General features: G+C 33.7%; 3 protein-coding genes across 3 annotated transcripts; 2 read left to right on the top strand and 1 right to left on the bottom strand.

Annotated features, from left to right (window-relative positions):
* Window positions 1-3337: 3337 nt before the first annotated feature.
* HELRODRAFT_160139 (hypothetical protein) lies at window positions 3338-4094 on the top strand (the record flags this gene model as incomplete). The annotated part of the gene is made up of 2 exons (XM_009017146.1): window positions 3338-3502; window positions 3828-4094. 2 exons carry the CDS (start codon window positions 3338-3340, stop codon window positions 4092-4094), a joined length of 432 nt encoding a protein of 143 aa, XP_009015394.1.
* A 2480-nt stretch (window positions 4095-6574) lies between these two features.
* Window positions 6575-7472, top strand: HELRODRAFT_160138 (hypothetical protein; the record flags this gene model as incomplete). The annotated part of the gene is made up of 2 exons (XM_009017145.1): window positions 6575-6863; window positions 7090-7472. The coding sequence occupies 2 exons, from the start codon at window positions 6575-6577 to the stop codon at window positions 7470-7472; spliced, it is 672 nt and encodes a 223-aa protein (XP_009015393.1).
* Window positions 7473-13418: 5946 nt separating this feature from the next.
* HELRODRAFT_160137 (hypothetical protein) lies at window positions 13419-14824 on the bottom strand (the record flags this gene model as incomplete). The annotated part of the gene is made up of 3 exons (XM_009017144.1): window positions 13419-13782; window positions 13998-14299; window positions 14750-14824. 3 exons carry the CDS (start codon window positions 14822-14824, stop codon window positions 13419-13421), a joined length of 741 nt encoding a protein of 246 aa, XP_009015392.1.
* Window positions 14825-21656: the final 6832 nt, after the last annotated feature.

Genomic DNA, 21656 nt, shown 5'->3' with positions numbered 1-21656 from the left:
ATTTGGAAAAAAAGGGCATTAAGACATTTTCTAAATCAGTCAATCAGTTAAGTTATAAGTTATTTCTGAATTCAGAATATTCTTGAATTCATTTTTTGTCAAGTCATTTCCTACTGATGCACAAATTGGAATCAGCTTCTTTATGTTCGAGAGTGTTACATGTAAACTTGTTGCGATTTTTGTTTGTTTAATTATAATTTCGTTGAATCTATGAAAAATTTTCTGTTTTTTTTTCTGTTTTCTATTACGGTGTTTTGTTTGTTCGCGGGGTACCCATTTGAACAGAAGCTATGCTTTTTCGGGTATCCTTTTCATGTTTTTTTTTCATGAATAAACCTGTTAAAAAAAGATGTTTTCTCTATTGGTAATTATCTTTTAAAAACATCTTAGTTTTCATATGACTTGACCAACTAACATGTTTTAATGAAAATATTTTGTTGTCAATCTGATTATTGTCGTCTGATTATTTAATAGTTTTAAGCACACATCACATCAGCTATTAATTTTGAAATAGAATTTGATTTTTGTAGTGACACTCAGCATGCTGACGACGTGTTTGGTCATATCTATCCAATATTTTTGTTTTTGACATTGTATCTAAATTTAATTCTGTTAAGATGGTTACTGATACTGAGGTGCTAATGTTAAATGTTTTGTTGAAGTGTTCTATTGATAAAATTAAGAAGGCCTTTAAAGTCTTTTTGATGACCACAACTATTTTTGATCCTGTTCTTTTATATCTACTTGCTAAACTTGTTATTGCCTTTTTATCAGTTATTAGTTAATTCTTCATTTAGTCAAGCCGTTTTTTTTGCATTAAAATGACATATAATTATTCCGAAGTTTTAAATCTGTGGCGGATATTAATGATTCTAGTAGTTTTTGACCTGTATCTAATTCACCTTTTCTTTCTAAGCTTTGTGAACGTTTTGTGTTTTTTGTTTATGTGATTATTTTATGCAGAATAATTTATTTCCAATAATTTATTTCCAAAATTTCAGTTGGGATATAAAACTTATCATTCAACTGAAACTGTATTGTTGAAAGTTGTTGATGATATCTTGTTGCATGTTGATGATATGAATGTTAATTTTCAAGCTCTTCTTGATTTAAGTTCTGCTTTTAATATGGTGCGTCATGGTATCTTAATTCATCGTTTTAGGTAATCTTTTAGTGTATTTGGAGTTGCTTTTAGTTGATTGTCATCTAGTTCATAGAAGGCTTGGTTTGAGTATTTGTTTTTGGTGTATGTTGCTGATTTGAATACTCTAGTAGAGTTTTTGAATATTTATATTCAGATATATGCTGATGATGTTGTAATTTATTGATGCTGTGCCTTCTAAGGTTGTCGGAGGTATGGAGTGCATAAATTTTTGGTTGAAATCTTGTTCTTAGTTCGAATGAAACTGAAATATGGGTTGGTTCTAGAATATCACTAAATTAGTTTGAATGAAATAGTTGTGTTAGGTTCTATCATTAAATTATCATGTTTAGTTAAATATATGGGTGTTATGTTAGATATTCAGACTTATTCGTTGGATGCAACGAATTATTCTAAAGGACCACATCAAATCAACCGAAATCCTTCGTCGTTCTTGTTTAAATGATATAAAGGACGAATGCCGGCAACATCGTCTGAGGTGGTTTGGTCATGTCAAAAGAAGTGGAAAAAGTGCCATAACTTCTCTTGCAGATGTTGAAGTACCTGGCACACATCCCAAAGAAGTCCTGGTCGTAAACAATCGAGCAAGACATGAAAGCCCTAAATTTAAATGAAATTGATACAATTGATCGCTTAATTTGGCGCAAAAAATTGATGGCACAGAAAACAACGTCCTACCTCGGGAGAACTGGGTCTCTGGACACTAAACGAAGATTGATTGATTGATATGTTAGATAACCATGTGGAATTATTTACCATTTGAACTGTTCCATTGAATTTTTAGATGTTTTTCGCCGTTGACTTACTTTTTACCTTTATATATATATGAAGATAAAATTTGTGGCTGACAACCTTTTTTACTTCTCAGGCTGCATAAAATATGGCTTGGCGAGCCGCATGCAGGCCATAGTTTGCTCACACAATACTTTTAATTATAAGTATTTGTTTTTATTATTAACTTTATTAACATTTTGTGTTGAATAATCATAATGGAGAATGGATCATTACAATTTTATGACAATATTCATAGTTGTTTTTGTTATGTTTATCAGTCTGTATTTTGTTGTACATTTTTTGTGTATAAACTATTTATTTTAAACTTTTTATTTTTTGACAGATATTAAACCATCTAAAGAATGCCTAACGATCATTCCCACCATCATCATAACCACCACCATCATGAGCTGAATGATTCCACTAACACATTGCGTCAGGATGTGGTTTGTTGTGTTTATACTTGCATACTTATGTTTACTCAGAAGTAAATAATAACTGAAATGTGAGGATGATTGTAAAAATAGCTGATTTAAAAAAAAGTTTTATGAATTACCTAGAATTGATTATTGTAACTCACTCTATTTGGGATTCTGATTTCACTTCCTACCTTTTAACTAAAGCCATCAATTCTGCTGCTCGCTTGGTTTCTCATGCTCCTTCGTTTTCTCTTTTTAAAACTATTATTACATTGGCTACCTTTTAAACATAGAATTGTATTTAAGCTATGCACTTTGATGTTCAAATCTCAATCTTACAATTGTCCTAAATATCTTTTTGATCTTTTTTCTAAACCTAAATGCTCTGGTCTTAGATTTTCTTCTGATGCTCATTATTTCATAATATTTGCTAAACACTTGTGTGCTTAATTTGCTTTTGCCTTTCGTTTTTATGGAATTCTTTACATATTGCTCTCACTTCTTCGAAATCACTTTCATTATTTAGGGCTGGTCTTCAAACTTTTCTGTTTAAAAATTTTTTAAATTTGTTGACTGAATGATTAGCTGTTAAATTGTTATATCAGAATTTTTTTTGGTTGTTGTATTTTTTCTATTATTGTTTAATTGGTTGCTTGATTTTTTGCAGTGGCATAACAAGGGGGTTAGGTTTAATATTCAATATATTATTTTATCTATTATTTTAATTATATTTGAAATTATTGGAATTAATCACGTTTTTAATGCATTTTATATCACTACATTTTTCATAACATCGGTTGTGCATAATTAATACTGTTAGTGTTTTATCAATGTTCTAATCATTTGTGGTATTTATCGCATCATCGGCTGCTAAGTTTGAGAACTTTTTAAATTTTTACCCATTTTTTTATTAGTTTGACTTATTTATTTATCTTATTTAATTTTATTTGTCGTGACTCATCTCATATAGAAGGACGAAAAGATGACAGCTAGTAACGACAACCTACTGTCTACAACTTTTGACAAGAAAACCATCGACAACCACAAACCAAATCAAAAACATCATGATAGTGACAAGTTGAATACACCTTTCGTTGCGGCAACATGGAGCGTTAGAACGTTGTACCAGACTGGGAAATTTGAGAACGTAAAACAAGAAATGAATAGAATGAATCTCGGCATCTAGGTTTGAGCAAAATTAGGTGGAAGAAATCAGGTGTCATTACTTTTGAAGATGGCTAATTTTCCTACTCTGGCGGTGATTCACACGAACGAGGAGTAGGTGACTGGGAAATTTGAGAACTTAAAACAAGAAATGAAAAAAATGAATTTCGACATTCTATGGTTGAGCGAAACTCGGTAGTAAAAATCAGGTGTCATTACCTTTGAAGATGGCAAATTTATCTATTCTGGAGGTGATTCACACGAGGAATAATAAAAAAAAATAGGTGTAATTGTAATTTTAAACAAAGAATTGTCAAATATCAGATAGAGTTTTGTTAGTCAAAATACGCGCAAAAGCTTTTAACCTTCCTGTTATTCAAGGTTATGCGCCAACGTCTGAATGCAGTGAAGAAGACCTTGACGCTTTTTACAGATATCTTGGTGATGCTTTAAAAATTTGTAAATCTCAAAAAGTTGTTATTACAAAAAAATACATGACGTGGTTGGTCCTCACGGGACACTTAAAAGAGATGAAAGGGATAGGTAAAAGAGATGAGAGGAGAAAATTTGATTGAATGGTGAGTTGAAAATGATCAAATTAATACCAACACATGGTTTGACAATCAGCCAAGGCGAAAATATACTTGAAAGAGTTCCGGAGACAAGGTAATAAACATGATTGATTAGATTACTATAAATAGACGATTTCGATACAAAAGTTACCCTGGAGCTGATTGTAGCAGTGATCATAACCCAGTTGTTTGTAAAATCAGGATAAGGTTAAAGAAAATCAAAAGTGAAGTGGTCCCAAAGCGTTTGAATTTTGTCAGTCTGTCACAAAATGATGAGATCAAGTATAATGCTGAAGTGCGGAATCGTTTTCAGTTATTGACGAAAGTCGTGAATAAATCTAAATATGAAATATTTAGATATGCACAGACTCAGCAAGGGAAGTTATATCTGTGAAGGAGCAAAGAAGAGGTCAGAAATAGATAACAAATAACATCATATTTCTAATGATTGAACGAAGGAAAGTGAAAGGCTGCAATTCATATAGATACAACAAGCTAAATAGAACAATCAAAAACTGTACTTAGAGGCAAAAAAGAAATGGTTAAATGACAAGTGCGAAAGCATTGAAAAGATCAAAAACAGTAATGCAAATGCAATGTATAAAAACATCAAAGAAACCCACTGGAAAAAGGGCTTGTACGGTTTCTGGATGCATAAAAGCTAAATCCGGTAAAGTAATCTTAACGAAAGATAAAGTACTTGAAAGATAGACTGAATACATTAACGGTCTTTTCGACAATTTCCGTAGAGAAACGCCTCCTATTAAAAATGACGTAAAAGAATCAAAGTTACTTAGATCTGAAGTTCGTGCCGCTCTTTCCAAAATGAAATTAAATAAAGCGCCAGGCCCAGATGATATAGTTGTTAAAGAAATTAAATGCCTTGATGAATTTGGCATTGAAAAAGTGACAGAAATTTTTATTGAGATGTATAAAAGCAGTTAAATTCCTGAAGATCTATCCAAGGCAATATTTATTGCATTGCCTAAAAAACCTTATGCAACCAAATGTGAACTACATTGAAAAATCAACTTGATGAGTCATCTTACAAAACTTCTCTTATGAATTTTAATGATGAGAGCATGAAGCAAAATCAAATCTGAAATTTCGAATGTTCAATGTGGTTTTGTGGCGGATTGTGGCACAAGAAACGCCATTTTTATGCTACAAATGATCAGTGAACGAGCGATTGAAATGAAAAAAGCTTGTTTTTTATGTTTTGTCGATTACTCTATTGCTTTCATAGCGTGATACACGGGAAGCTTATGGAAATAATGGAAAATTTTGACATTGATGGTAAGTTAGCTGATGATAGAGCTCTTATAGCGGAGTCAATTGAAAAACTGCAAACAATTGTTTCCAAACTGGTCTTTGAAAGTTAAAAGAAAGGCTTGCAAATTAACATCAACAAAACAGAGTGCATGGTTGTCAGTAAAAGAAAAACCGCCCCGATCTGCTCCATAATCATTAATGGTAAACAGGGGAAACAAGTTAACAGCTTTATTTATCTCGGAACTGATCACCTCAGGTTTAAAATGTAATGCAGATATTAAACGAATGATAGCTATGGTAAAAGATGCATATTCTAAAATGTAAAACATCCTCACCAATATTAAAATCAGAATATCAACAAAATTAAAACTGTTGTAGTGTTACATTTTTTTTGTGCTCACTTATGTGTGAGTCCTGTGAGTCTTTGACAATTTATAAAGAAATGGAAAAAAAGGATTATTGCTGCTGAGATGTGGGATTTTGAGAAGAATTATGAACATTAATTAGATCTCTCATACCTCCAATGAAGATGTATTAAAACAGTCCGGTTATGAAAAGAGGAAATTACTACAATAATCCGACGGAGGCAGTTGAAGTTTTTTGGTCATATCATGAAAAAGGAAGGAATGTAAAATCTCACAACTACTTGAAAGATTACAGAGAGAAGAAATCGCGGTCAACAATGAATTACATACATTGGTGAAGTCCTTGTGTCACTTGTTAAATATCACCATATTTGAACTACTACAAAGAGTTAAAGGTCGGGTTTTCAATGTCTATAAAGGATAAGGCACGAGAAAGAAAGAAGAAGGAAAGAATCGATTGAAAAAGCGAAGTTCTCTAGTGAAATTAGACAATTGATGTGAAATTTTTTATAAATATTCACCTAAAAATTTCTGGAGTGCTGGCCTTTCAGCAGAACGTGAACTTTCTTGTAATAATACAAAAGGCATTTTCGATATCATGCAGCATGAAATAAGTGGACGAAAAATTTCTGGAGTTCTGGCCTTTCAGCAGAACGTGAACTTTCTTGTAATAATACAAAAGGCATTTTCGATATCATGCAGCATGAAATAAGTGGACGATGTACGAGTTACGTGATCTCAACTCCAATTTTGGATGTGGAAAATTGATTGAAAAAGAATGAAAACAATTTGTATAAATTTAGGCATTTTTATAATAAATACGTAAATGTAAAAAGTCTTTGCGAGATGGAACCGATTAGACCGATTGCCAGGACAACCCTACAGTCGACCCAACTAATCGTTGCAACACCCCCTCCCTGCCTGGATGTCCACACTGGTTTTTTATCATCAAAAAAGCCCATCCCGGCCAGTCTGCTCCGTTTCCTCCTAAGGGCTGGCATCGAGTCAAACCCTGGCCCCAAAACCTGGATTTCCCTTGCCTGCAACAAGAAAATCAACAAAACCAAATTCTCAACTCGTTGCAGAACCTGCTGCAAATGGTTTCATTTAGTAAATTGTGTGACCAATATCAACGGTTATTACCAACCTCTGTAATGACTGCCTTCACCCGTTTCAAATTCGAGTGGATCTACGGTGCCAGATATGATTCCTTAGCGGCCATCAACCACAAAAAAACAGTTCAAACCCGCCCAACATAAAGAACAAATCATCAACCAAATCTACCGGACATTTCAACATCCTTCAATTGAACTGTAACGGTATCGAAAACAATTAAGAAGAAATCGTACAACATTTAATAGAACACCACATTCACATAGCAGTTATCCAAGAATCTAAGTATTCAAAAAGTTTAAAAGATCCAGTTTTCAGAGACCGTGGGAACGGACAAAGGGATGGTCTACTCATTCTTATCCATTACAACATTTCTTACACGATCAAGCTACTACTCGATCAAGCAAAAAAAGAGAATCAAGCCATCACAGTCAGGGCTAATGACACATGTATCAACATTGTAAACATCTACATCCCTCCGGAATCCGTCTGTCCTTCCAATTTTACAGCTTTAATACTACAATTTCTGACCATCTTGAACCTGGCCCTGCTGGGAGACGTGAATGCCCATGACAAACTCTGGCACTCAAGTTTGGAGAATTCCAAGGGGAGGCCCTGGCCTAGTAGATAAAAAGCTCAGGCCCCACAACTCGTCCCCGGCCACTTCGCCCCCCACAACTCGCCCCCGGACTATTCACTCCAGTCAAACGAAAATGACCATACAAATGCTAACTTTAATTCAAACTATCAAAAACAGATACACTATAAAAGACGCTGAAAAGATTTAAAAGATACAAAATAAAATACACATTCAAAATTCAAAACTGTACCTCTTAAGTAATTAATAACGTTCCCATTCGGAGTTTGATAATTTTTATAATTCGTAGATAATAACTTATTAATTCGTACACAAAAAAATTAATAATGTACAGTAATGTTATTTAGTCTACGCGCGTTTGGCTGGTATGCTGCCTCATTTACTTTTGCTGCTGAATTACATTACTGAACTGGCATGTCGATTGCAATCGCTTAAGAGGATGGCAGCAATGCGTTAAGAAAAATTTGTTCATATTTCGTTGCTCTAATTTATTTTTAAACATAAAAACGACGGGTTTAAATTAGCGAATATTTATTTATACAAAAAAAATGTTTTTTCGAAAATTTTTTGTTTTGTACTGCAAGTATGTATTATGTATTATTGAATGTATTATTATTAGTCTATTATTGTAATTTTTTTTTGTTTGATTTTAGTCATGGTGGTTTTCGCAAGTACTTTTGTTACTTTTTTGATCTCCTGACTTTTTTTTGTCACAACGGAAATTTTCTTCCTAAAAAACTTATTCGACAAATCCATGCAAACCTGCAGAATTCCAAACATCAACAAAAAAACAAAAATTATCCCTCTCTTCAAACCCGGTAAACCAGATAGCGATGCAAAATCTTACCGCCCAATATCCCTTTTATGCCCGGCCGCAAAAGTTTTTGAAAAATGCCTGCTGCCGATCATAACTGCTCACCTCTGGCGATCCACCAACATGGTTTCTGTCCAGACCGTTCAACAACCTCGGTACTCATCATGATTATCACTGACATCGCTAACAGCCTCAATCAGAACCATCTAACCAGCTCACTGTTCAATTCTCACAGTGCTGGATCTTACAATGGCCTTCGACGCGGTCAATCATCAAACCCTTCTTTCCGACCTTCTGTCATTATCACTACCAAGGTCATTTGTTCACTGGCTTTCAAATTATCTGCATGGACGATCCACAGAGTTTCGACAACACCTTTCCAAAAAACGCATCATCCACTTACTAGTGCCACAGGACTCGGTATTGTTGCCAACTCTGTTTAACTAATATGTTTCTAAAGCCCCAGAATCCACACAAGTTATAATCAATTCATACGCCGACGTCCAGATGCAGACATTTTGACCCACCGGTTCAACCTGCCGAAGCTCCATGATTTCTTCAATGAAAGAAACCTAGATATCTCCGCCTCCAAGACTATCGTCACTCTTTTAACATCTCAGACATCACAATACCACACTACCACCCACAAATCAGAATCAACAATCAGCTCCTTCATCTTGAACAGGATCCAAAAATATAAGGCCTGATGCTTGACAATGCAGTTATTCTCTCAACATCGCAAGATGACAGCATCCAAGGCCTCCAAAAAGATCAATTTTTTAAAGGCTCTCAGCGGCACCTTTTTCGGCCAGGACGAGAAAACTTCGCTGAAGACTTACAAAACCATCTGTCGCATCGCAATTGAGTACCCCTGCCCGGCATGGGCCACGCTGACGTCTGACATTAGCTTCAACCGGCTCCAACGTCGCTCTATGCTGCTCTATGCGGGTGATCACAGGATGTCATATCATCGCATCTGAACCAAATGCTATTAGTGAAGCTGCACTCGAAAGAAGAAAGACGTTTTTCCAATTTTCAGAGTGGCACTTCAAATACTTCTTACCATATCTGTACCAACTGCGAATTGTGAACGATCTTTCAGCAAATTAAAACTAATTTCTACATATCTAAGATCAACAATGGGACAAGTTCGCTTGAATGACATTTTATTTTTAAGCGCGGAAAGAGAAAAATTTGAAGTTATTGATTTTAATGAAATACATTGATGCCTGTTTGCGTCCTCATAGGCAAGAAAAATATAGGAGTAGTACTTATTTATTTGCATTATTTTACTTGCATTTTGGTCATAAATTATTATAATACACAATTTTGATTAGCAAACACACAATTTTAGTTTGATAAATTTCAAATAAGTATTGCTATGCAAATATAAATAAGTTGCCTCTTTCAATTAAATAAACTGAAACAACAACTTCAACGAACCAACATGAAAATGCTCCGATGGATGCAACGATTTAGTCTGAAGGACCACGTCAAATCTACCGAAATCCTGCGTAGATGATATAAAGGACGAATGCCGGCAACACCGTCTGCGGTGGTTTGGTCATGTCAAACGAAGTGGAAACAGTGCCATATCTTCTCTTGGAGATTTTGAAGTACCTGGCACACGTCCCAAAGGCAGTCCAAAGAAGTTCTGGTCGCAAACAATCGAGCAAGACATGAAAGCTCTAAATTTAAATGAAATGGATACAACTGATCGTCTAATTTGGCGCAAAAAGTTGATGGCAAAGAGAACAACGTCCTACCTCGAGGAACCGGATCTCTGGACGCAAAACGAAGATTGATTGATTGCCTCTTTCGATTGCATAACTTTTCTCTTATTCATTTTTTGTGATCATCTAAAAAAAATACATTTTACGTGGTGGGGAGGATGCCAAACAAGAATCATGCACCGGGCGCCAGTTTTGGGCTGAGCTCAGTTGAATCTTTAGAAATTGGGCTATATAAATTTGATTTATCAATTGATTGATTGTTTGTTTGTTTGTTGGACTTACATTTAGACTTACTCTATCAGAAATAAACTTCATTTCAAAGATTTATGTTCATTAAATGCATGCTAGTAATTTTTATATTTTTTTAATAAATGATGTTACAATTGAAAAAGATGATTATGAAGTTTTTTATTGTTACACAGATGGATTCAATGAAGTCACTAGCTGATGGCATGAATCATGACAACAACGATGGTCATTATAATCATAATAGCCATCGGGTACGCTATTCAATTTATTTTAAATGAAAGTTTCTATATTTTTTTCAATTTGACCTTATTGAGGAATTTTTTTATTTGAGATTTTTCTTCATCATGCACACTGTTCAGTTCTGTTGGCATTTACTTTATAATTTTCATTAAAAATGAAAATCTAAATAAAGAGCATGATCAATTAAATTTAAATCTCAATCCAAACTGAAAAATTTTTAAGTAAGTGTAATTAACGCAGAAAGTAATTCATGTTTGAAAACAATTAGTGGATAAAACATTTTATTTAATCACAAAAAAATATGCAGTAATATTTTATCTAAAAGTTTGAGGTCTTTTCAAAATCTTCAACAGCTAACAATTTATAAAAAAAATAGATGTTAAAATTTTTTTCTCATCTTCTTATATATGCTAGCCTTTCTGTCGTGTTGATAAGCGTTAAATTAATTTGAATTTAATTAAACAAATTTAGCTCAATTTCAGTTTCAATTCCAATTAAGTAGTTGCCTTCACTAGCTCGTTTATTAAAATTTTTTAACATAAGAAACCTGAAATCTGAAGATGTGGTGGTTTTTAACTAAAGTACTCTTGCGAATAAATTTTAAATATTTGCAATAAATGCGAAGAGTAAAATTTTTGGATGACAATGAATGAATTATTCAGGAGATAAAACTAAATTATTTAATTAATAAATTAAATAAAAATGTAAATAATAAATATAGACAATAAATTTCAACGACAAATAAATAAACTTTAATAGAAAGAAGGGTTTTTGAATTTTGTGAAGAGTGTTTTCTTTAACTTGTTTCATATTCTGTACAACATATTTATTAAATTCATGGAGTTAACAAATATGAATACTTAAAAAGTATGATAGAGCATGGCTAGCTATCTTGATATAATAAATTATTTTGCTTGGCTTAACTAGCCCACTTACTTATGGAAAAGTCAAAAATCAGACAAGACTAGTAAAAAAAACACTAATCTAGTAAAACAAAGTCTATCAATGGTTAGTTTTCCGTTGCAATGAGTAAAGAAACAACAGTAAAATCAACTATCTTATGTTTTCTGTCTTAACGTAAACACACACTTCTATGGGTTGAATGTGATGCAAATCGGTTCTTTTTTTTCTCGTGCTTTTTCCTTTCAGGACATTGGCGACCATCGACCTTTTCAGGACATTGGCGACCATCGACCTTTTCAGGACATTGGCGACCATCGACCTCTGCAAAATCCAATCTTTAACACATTGTAGCAGTTGAAATGTGGTGATATTCAACAAATTACTCAAGGACTTTACAAAAGTAGTTCGTTGGACCGCGATCTCTTCTTTCTGCAATCTTTCCAGTTGTTGTTAGAGTTTCCATTCTTCCTTCCGCATAATGTGACCAAAAAAACTGCTCCCGTCTGATTATTTGTAGTAATTTCCTCTTTTATTAACCAAGCTGTTTTAATACATCTACATTAGAATTATAAGAGGTCAAAATAATGTTCATAATTTTCAAAAACCGCATTTCAGCAGTATCAATCTTTTTCTCCAAAATCCGTAAATCAATTTAAAGTTCTGTTTGACAAGTTCACTATTGGGTTAGAGCTGAGGTACGAATGGCGTACAAATTATCCAGTTTGATTGATATTTAGATTAGCATATGAGTATGAGTGTGGATATGCTTGAGACGTGTGTGTGTGTCTGTGTATTACTTTTATTTTTACTTGAACAATTTATGCTTTCATTTAATTAACTAATTTTTGGAGATTTGGGCTTGTACACCTGCGCTCATTAAATTTTTTCTGTTATGTTATGTTATGTTATGTTATGTTGTTATGTTATGTTATGTTATGTTATGTTATGTTATGTTATGTTATGTTATGTTATGTTATGTTATGTTATGTTATGTTATGTTATGTTATGTTATGTTGTTATGTTATGTTATGTTATGTTATGTTATGTTATGTTATGCTATAAGAGCTTTATCATCAGCATATCTTACATTGTTTATATTCACGCCTCCAATGAATATTCCAGGTAGATCTTCTTTCTTTCTATAGTGATTGAACAAGTTGGGAGAGTATATACAGCCTTACCTAACAATCAATCAATCAATCAATCAATCAATCAATCAATCTTCGTTTTGCGTCCAGAGACCCGGTTTCCCGAGGTAGGACGTTGTTCTCTTTGCCATCAACTTTTTGCGCCAAATTAGACGATCAGTTGTATCCATTTCATTTAAATTTAGAGCTTTCATGTCTTGCTCGATTGTTTGCGACCAGGACTTCTTTGGACGGCCTTTGGGACGTGTGCCAGGTACTTCAACATCTGCAAGAGAAGTTATGGCACTCTTTCCACTTAGTTTGACATGACCAAACCACCGCAGACCTACCTAACACCTTACCTAACACCTTTCTTTATTTCAACAAAACTAGTCATCCTGTTACTAAATTTCATCGCTGCTCTTTGTCCTCAGAGGTTTTTATTAACTCTCGTGTTTTTTGCATCAATGTCCAAATTTTCTATTATTTTCATAAGCTCCACTTGTTTCACGCTATCAATAGCTTTGGAGTAATCGACAAAACATATAAACAAGTCTTTCTTTATTTCAATCGCTCGTTCACTAATTATTCATAGCATAAAGATAGCGTTTCTTGTACCACAATCCTCCACAAAACCACAAATTTCAATCTGATTTTGCTTCATTATTATTATTTAATGCATTTGTATAGCGCCTATTAAATGAAATCTCACAGGCACTCTCAAAATCCAGTAAAAATAAATTAAAGAAATGATTGTCAAAAGTCAACAGTTTATCCACAATGTACATTAAACGAATATACAATGTATACTTGCATAATATAAAAAAAAGCGGGTAAATGAAAAAAAAAATTAAGTCAAATTAACAAATCATAAATTTAAAGTTTGCAAATAAAACATGACACTAGTTCCATATCATCGTTTCACATCAGAACATGTCCTGACATTGACATCGGCATTTCTGGTGCTGCCACTTTTGCTGTTGTTATTGAAAACCCAATTCCTAACCTGAACATAATCAGGCCAAGAACTTGATCTTTCAACTATTTCCGCATACTTCTCATCTACACACAACCGGAATGACGTAGAAGGGTGGGTTTCATCAAGTTTTATTTTGTCATCTCTCCTCTTGAATACAGGGTAGCAAGACAAAACTTTAACATCAATTGACTCAAGGTGGTCAACAACATTGGATGCACAAGTCTTTGAAACATTACCAATGTGATAAAATTTTTTCCGATATACAACTTTACTAGCTGATATTTTATATTGCGTAGGCCTATGAGGTTCAACAGTGGTCTTAGATATTGCATGACAACATGGACTTGTATTAGTTGATAGTAAAATGTTTCTTCTTTTCTTGCGTCTGACTGTTATAAAATTTCCATCATCATTGTTACCTTCTTCAACAATGTCAGACAAATTTTTAGCGACTGATGTCTCAGCATTTGAATCTCCATCAGCGCGTACATCACTGCACACGATACTGTTCACCTTTTTTGGACATCACTCAGTATATTGCCATGCTCTTCAAGAAATTCCAGAACGGCCGGACTATTTTGAATAACACTTTTTTGCAACCTCACCTGTTCAGCTGACAATTTCTCGAATCTATTGTCACAATTAGTAACTTTCCACAAGTCATCAGCGAGAAAACAGGGAAATTTGTCTTCGACATTAGTTTCAAAAATTAACCGACATATACTAAGAAATTCGTCCCACATTTTATTCTGGTCAACGTCTTCGGAAAACTCCGGCAAGCTGAGCGATAATGTGCTGGCTTCATGATGCAAAAACTTTGCGCTTTTTTTTTACATCGTCAACTTCAAAAAATTCGCAAAGAGAAGTTTTCATTTCCTTTTCAATTATCTGGTTTCGAACATACCAAATATAACACAATAACGTATCAATTACGTATTTTTTATCGCTATTAACCTCGACAATTATTCCTTCCGCCATTTTCCAAAGATGCTCTCATCATTAGAATAATTTTCAAGAGAAGTTTTGTAAAATGACTCGTCCATCTGATTTTTCGATTGCGTTAGGTTTTTTAGGCAATGCAATAAATATTAACTTGGATAGATTTTCAGGAATTTCGCCGTTGTTTTATATCTCATTAAAAATTTCTGTCAATTTTTCAATGCCAAATTCATCAAGGCATTTAATTTCTTTAACAACTCTATCATCTGGGCCTGGCGCTTTGATTTCATTTTGGAAAGAGCGGCACGAACTTCAGATCTAAGTACCTTTGCTTCTTTTACGTCTTTTTTAATCGGAGACTTTTCACCACGAATATCATCGAAAAGATCGTTAATGTCCATTTTTCAAGTACTTTTTATTTCTCTAAGATTACTTTACCGGATTTAGCTTTTATGCATCCAGAAACTGTACAAGCTCTTTTCCAGTGATATCTTTTATGTTTTTATACATTGCATTTGTATTACTGTTTTTGATCTTTTTATTGATTTCTCATTTGTCATTCAACCATTTCTCCAATTTCAACCAATTTTTTTGATTGTTCTATCTATCAAGATTGTAGCCTTTCACTTCCTTCGTTGATTCATCAGAAATACGATGTCATCTGTTATCTATTTCTGACCTCTTCTTTACTCCTTCACTTGCTGATTCTGTGAGGGCGTATCTAAATATTTCATATTTAAATTTATTTATGATTCCGCACTTCAACGTTATTCCTGATCTTGATCTCATCATTTTGTGACAGACTGACAAAATTCAAACGTTTTGAGGCCACTTTACTTTTGATTATCTTTAACTTTATCCTGATTTTACAAACAACTGGGGTATGCTTACTGCCACAATCAGCTCCAGGACAACTTTTGCATTATAAAACCGTCTATTTATAGTAATGTAATCATATTTCTGTAAATAAAACTATTTTACACATCGTTATGAACAAAATTTTAAACGGTTTTATTATGTTTATGAATTTGAAATAAACGTTTTAGAGTTTTAAAAATTTTACATTTGGTTATTGATTTTTTGTTTTTTGCAAAATATTTATAATTATAATTGACATATATAAATATGACAATTCTTAGAATCATAACATGCCAATGTTTTTCCATGCAAGTAAAGAGGCTACCATTTTATTTTCTGTTTGGTCTGTCTCGTCCATCTCTGGTTTGTTTTATGTCATTCTTGTTTTTTTTTATTTTTTGGTAAATTAAGTTTCCACAAATCTTAATTAACTATATTTACGTTAACTTTTATTCATCAAAAATTTTAGACATGGGCGTTACTGAACCAATATATCGAAAATTATCGATGTTAATGTTGATGATAACATCGGTACCGATACCGACATCGGTAATGAAATTATTTATTACAGATACCAATCATCGGTAATGAATCATTTACCGAACCGAAAATTACCGTTAATTAAGGAAATCAATCAATCAATCTTCGTTTTGCGTCCAGAGACCCGGTTTCCCGAGGTAGGACGTTGTTTTCTTTGCCATCAACTTTTTGCGCCAAATTAGACGATCAGTTGTATCCATTTCATTTAAATTTAGAGCTTTCATGTCTTGCTCGATTGTTTGCGACCAGGACTTCTTTGGACGGCCTTTGGGACGTGTGCCAGGTACTTCAACATCTGCAAGAAAAGTTATGGCACTGTTTCCACTTCGTTTGACATGACCAAACCACCGCAGACGGTGTTGCCGGCATTCGTCCTTTATATCATCTAAACCAGCACGATACAGGATTTCGGTAGATTTGATGTGGTCCTTCAGGCTAATTCGTTGCATCCATCGGAGCATTTTCATGTCGGTTCGTTGAAGTTGTTGTTCCAGTTTGGTTGTCATTGGCCATTCTTACAATTTTCTTGTAATTTTAGAAAATTGTTATAATTATAACAATGATAATCCAAGAAACGAATTTTTTTTGCTGCCTTTTGGACATCAATGCGGCATCATCAATCAAGCCTACAGGAACAGAACCAAGTTCTAATTAAGCGAGCCTAATATATTTTGTCTAAGCGAGCCTAATATATTTTGTCTAATCGAACCAAAAAGTTGGCTGTTTTCATTTTTCATAGCACAGTGAATACAGCTAATTTTAAAGGGTAATTTATAATTTATTTATCGTGGATGCGTTACGTGAGTTTTACATTGCATCGTTTTAAATATTTTTTTCATGTGTGTACGATGTACGCACATTTGCCTCAGTATAAAAGTGTACTGTGACGTTAAAATTATTTATTTTTTGAAAACTCTATATTCATTTTGAACAAATAAGGAATCAACAGAATAGAAACACGGGATATTTGAACATTTGGCCACTTACACAACATATCAATTCAATAAGTTTCTTGTTCAAATTAAACTGATGAAAACTGAAAATGCGGTGATATTTCTTAACAATTGTATTTATGACAGTTTCAATCTTAATATTGAGGTTTTCGTTGAGCATTTCAATATTTCTAATATTAATTTTATAATTATTATCCAATTTTTTTGAAATTAATAAAAAAATATACCTATATATGCGCTGATGATGAGTAAAATCGAAATAGGACCTAAACGCTTCATCATGAACACTAGTGATTTTTTTTATTAATTTCAATAAATCGGATATTAATTATAAAATTACAATTAGAAATATTGAAATGCTCAACTGTGAACTTTCAAAAGCTAAAAATTCGGTAGATTTTTTCATATACATATATATATATATATATATATATATATATATATATATATATATATATATATATATATATATATATATTGTATTGCAGAATTTGTACAGCGTCTCTTGTGAGTTGACTTCAGAAGCGCTCTCTACTTTCTTCGCTGTTGAATGTTGAAAAAATGAGTCTTTAACCGTTTTTTGAATTCACTTCGACTCATGATGTTGAAATTCTTTAGATCAGCAGGCAACGCATTCCAAATCTGGGCAAATGCTACTGAAAATCTTCTTTTTCCAAAATGAGAAGATATGAACTTAGGAATGTGTAGGTCACCGCGGCTTGGTGATCGTAGTCGACCCCTATACTGAATCTCTGATACTGAATGAATCTGTTCCCTCAGGTAGATTGGTGCATCTCCAGTATATATATGAGTTGAAGAGTTTTCGTCCTGTGTCAAATTTGTCGTTTATAGCAAAGATTGTTGAAAGGGTGGTTACTAATCTTTGCTTTCAGTCGGGGTAGAGAAGATTCCACTCTACGGAAACGGCACTGTTAAAGCTGTTGTCAACGTTATTTCAGGCATCAGATTCAAAGCAAGTGACATTGTTAGCTTTACTTGATATGAGTGCTGCCTTTGATTGTGTTGATCACAATATACTTGTTCAAAGAATGACAACAAGCTATGGAATCTCAGGCACTGTGCTAAGATTTTTTAAGTCGTACTTAAATGATAGATCACAGCGGATATTTGGTAATGAAAATTCGGATGAAGAAAAAATGTTAACTGGCGTCCTTCAGGGATCGGTGTTGGGGCTATTTCTCTTCTTGTTGTATACTGCTGATGTGTTTGACATGATGGAGAATCATAAGATGGAGTGTTATGCGTATGCAGATGATATTCAGTTAGTGTCATGTGCTCCTGTTGAAAAGTTTGATGATTTAGCTGAAGGACTGAAAGATGCGTTGGCTGCAGTAAATATTTGGATATCACAAAATGGAATAAAATTGAACAAAGATAAAACCAAATTAGTGCCAATTGGTACATGGCAGCGGACATCAAATATACATCAAGATGCACTAGAAATGGATGATGCCATAGTTGAATTTGAAAGATCATCCACAATTCTGGGCTTCACACTTGATGCTAATCTGACCATGCAGGATCATATACAGGGTGTCGTAAAGTCATGTTGTTTTCATCTACGTCAGTTGCAGCGCATTAAGAGATTTGTCAGCAAGCCCGCTTTGATGGCATTAGTTCATTCATTTGTCCACACACGTTTGGACTACTGCAACAGCCTACTGTATGGTGTTTCAGCGAATGAAATTGCACTGTTGCAATCTGTACAGAATAGGGCAGCTAAAGTAGTAATGGGTGAACGAAAGTATGATCACGTGACTCCATTGATAAAGGATTTGCACTGGTTGGTAATTGAATATCATTTCTTCGATATGTCCAATATAGAAGTTTCAGAAGAGTATTCTCAATGGAGAGCCCATTGCTACACTGTCTATTTGCTGATATAGTGTGTTACCCCGGCCAATGAAGATTGATATTAAGTCGGTCATATTTCAAAGTTTTTCAATTTCTAATTTGGCGTGATCACATTTTAAACGTCGCACCCTAAGATCATGACTATAAAACTGCTATTGAAAATGCAGTCTGACCTCCGTACAACGAACTTGATTGTTCCTAGAAAATGTTTGCTATATTGAAATTTCGTTATGTAAAATTTGTTCGGGAAAAAAATTCTATATTGCTCAAAAGGTGTTTATATGCTATATGTGTGCTTATAGGTGTTTATATGTTTATTTATGAAGAACAATCTTTTAGCCATCTATTTTTTTATGAAAAAAAGTAATAATACATAATTGCTAAAAATATGAAAAATAACATATTATTTAATGTACATTGCAAAAAGCATGCCTAAAACTGTAACGCAAAAATATAACTTCACTATGTTCACTATGTTAAGTTCACTATGTTCAACAATTTTTTTTAAATTGTCGGATATTTCTTTCAACTTTTATAAATTTTTTTCGTTATAGAGAAATTATTTTCGTTCTATAGAAACAGTATTATACGTGAAATTCCAAGGGATATAAAAAAAGTTCGATATATAGAGATTTTCGTTGTATAAAAGATGGTTATTTGGTCGTCTGACTATATTTAAACCTCATATTTTTATTGCCATTTAATATTAATGAATTGTCTGTTTTTTGTCAAAGTTATACCTGGCGAATCATGTGTCGCCCAACATAGACTCCTTGTGGCAGACCTAGTTGTCAAACTGTCTAAACAAATGCCTCGGAAAATCAAAACGTGGAAGCTGAAATGCAATATTCATCGAGAAATATTTCAACAGATTGTCGCCACACAGTTAGACCACCAATCGCAATCCAGTACAGATTGGATGGAGTACATACAAAACCGTTTTGATAAACGCTGCAACTACAGTTTATGGGAAAACTGGTACAAAACGCCAGCATGAACGGGACACGTGGTGGTGGAATGACCGTGTACAAAATACAATAGCTGAAAAGAAAGCTGCATACAAGCAATGTTGACAACAAAAGTTGTTATCAAAAGCGAATATCCGAAGTTTTTATTATTACGTCAACAACAAACTGTTTTCTAAACCTCAGATTACCAGCTTGAGAACTAATAATGTAAATAACAATGTAACTAATGATCTCATTGAGATAGCTAATAACGAATATTTTGGATCAGTTTTCACGATTGACGACAACAGTAGTAGTTCGCTATCAAACCGTACTACAGAATCAATAGAAGATATTTGTTTCACTCCTTATACAGTTTATCTCGCTCTTCGTAATTTAAAAAAAAAACATTTTCAGTAGGTCCAGACGGTATACCAAACATTCTTCTCAAAATGTGTGCATCAAACCTGGCTCTTCCATTATATCACATATTTGACATATCATTTAAAACTAATTCTCTACCAATAAAATGGAAGACAGCTTTTATTACTCCTTTTCATAAAAAAGGTCCAACCAATCTCCCAAGCAACTACTGACCAATATCACTCGCCTGTTAATCATGCCAGGTTATGGAGAAAATCATCAACAAGAATATATTATCTCACTTGCTAGATAATAATTTAATCTCCAATTTCCATTACGGTTTTTTGCCTGCGAGATCAACTTCTACCAACCTCCTTAAATTTTTATGCGATCTGTTATCGATTCGTCAACAAAGGGAAAGATACGACACAGTCTATCTTGACTTCCAAAAAGCATTCGATTCCGTTTCGCATGCCAAACTGATTTGTAAATTAAAGGCTTATGGAGTGTCTGGTAGCTTGCTCTTGTGGATGGCTGATTTTTTACATGGCCGTTCTCAAATTGTTCGAATTCAAAATAGGCTATCAAATTCCATTGCAGTGTCTAGTGGTGTTCCTCAGGGAAGCGTTTTGGGACCCACTCTATTTCTAATTTTCATCAACGACATCGAGGATTGCATTTCATCAAACCCTGTATCGATGCTACTTATATACCAGTTCATAAAATTCCGTACAGTTACAACAGGTCATCGACAACATTGTTGTATGGAGTAACAGGTGGCAGCTACCACTTTCTCCCAACAAATGTTCTCTGTGCTCGTTTTTGCCAGCATCTAGAAATGTTCCAGCCGTACATCATTACTCAATTAATCACCACACTTTAACGCCAGTTGAGTATTTTAAATATCTCGGCGTAACCTTTGATAATCAGTTAAAATTTAATCATCATATCAACGATATCACGCACAGAGCTTCTACTCGTGCTTGTCTAATCAGCAAATGTTTCACATCAAGAGATAAAGAGCTAATTACCAAAGCCTTCTGCACTTACGTTCGTCCTTTGTTAGAATACTGTTCATCCGTTTTGAGTCCTTATTATAAATATCAAGTATGCAAAGTGGAATGTGTTCAAAGACGGTTCACGAAAGCCATTACTTCAATTCGCCTTCATCCGTATTTGTCTCGACTGCACGCTGCTGGAATTCAAACCTTAGAACATCGCAGAGCAATTATTTACTTGTGTCTTGTATACAAACTATTAAACAAGCTTGTCGTCTCAGATTTAAACGATCAATTTTGCCCTTCACAATATTTGTTAACTCATGGTCATCACAGTAAGCTGCGTGAACCAACCACCAACAGTAACATCACCAAAAACTTCTGTAACTGAGTTGTCAGAGTGTGGAACACTTTACCGGATGAAGTAGTTTCATCTCCATCTTTTACAGTTTACAAGATTAAATTACTTGCTACCGATATTAGCAAATTTTTGATTTATTGATCAATAGATTTAACTAGTCTTATTTTTCTTTTATAAAATGCTTATCAACCATTACAAATTGCTTATCAACGACCATTTCGTTTTAACCATTCTATGTTGTTTATACTGTGTTACCGTATAAGATTTAATTTTCTTTTTTTTATCATTAGTTGTCGGCTTAATCATTAATCATTATGTATCTTACTGTTTTACCTAAC

Source organism: Helobdella robusta (genome assembly GCF_000326865.2).
Source record: "Helobdella robusta unplaced genomic scaffold HELROscaffold_2, whole genome shotgun sequence".
NCBI classification, from domain to species: domain Eukaryota; kingdom Metazoa; phylum Annelida; class Clitellata; order Rhynchobdellida; family Glossiphoniidae; genus Helobdella; species Helobdella robusta.
This window is presented reverse-complemented; position numbering and strand designations above follow the sequence as displayed.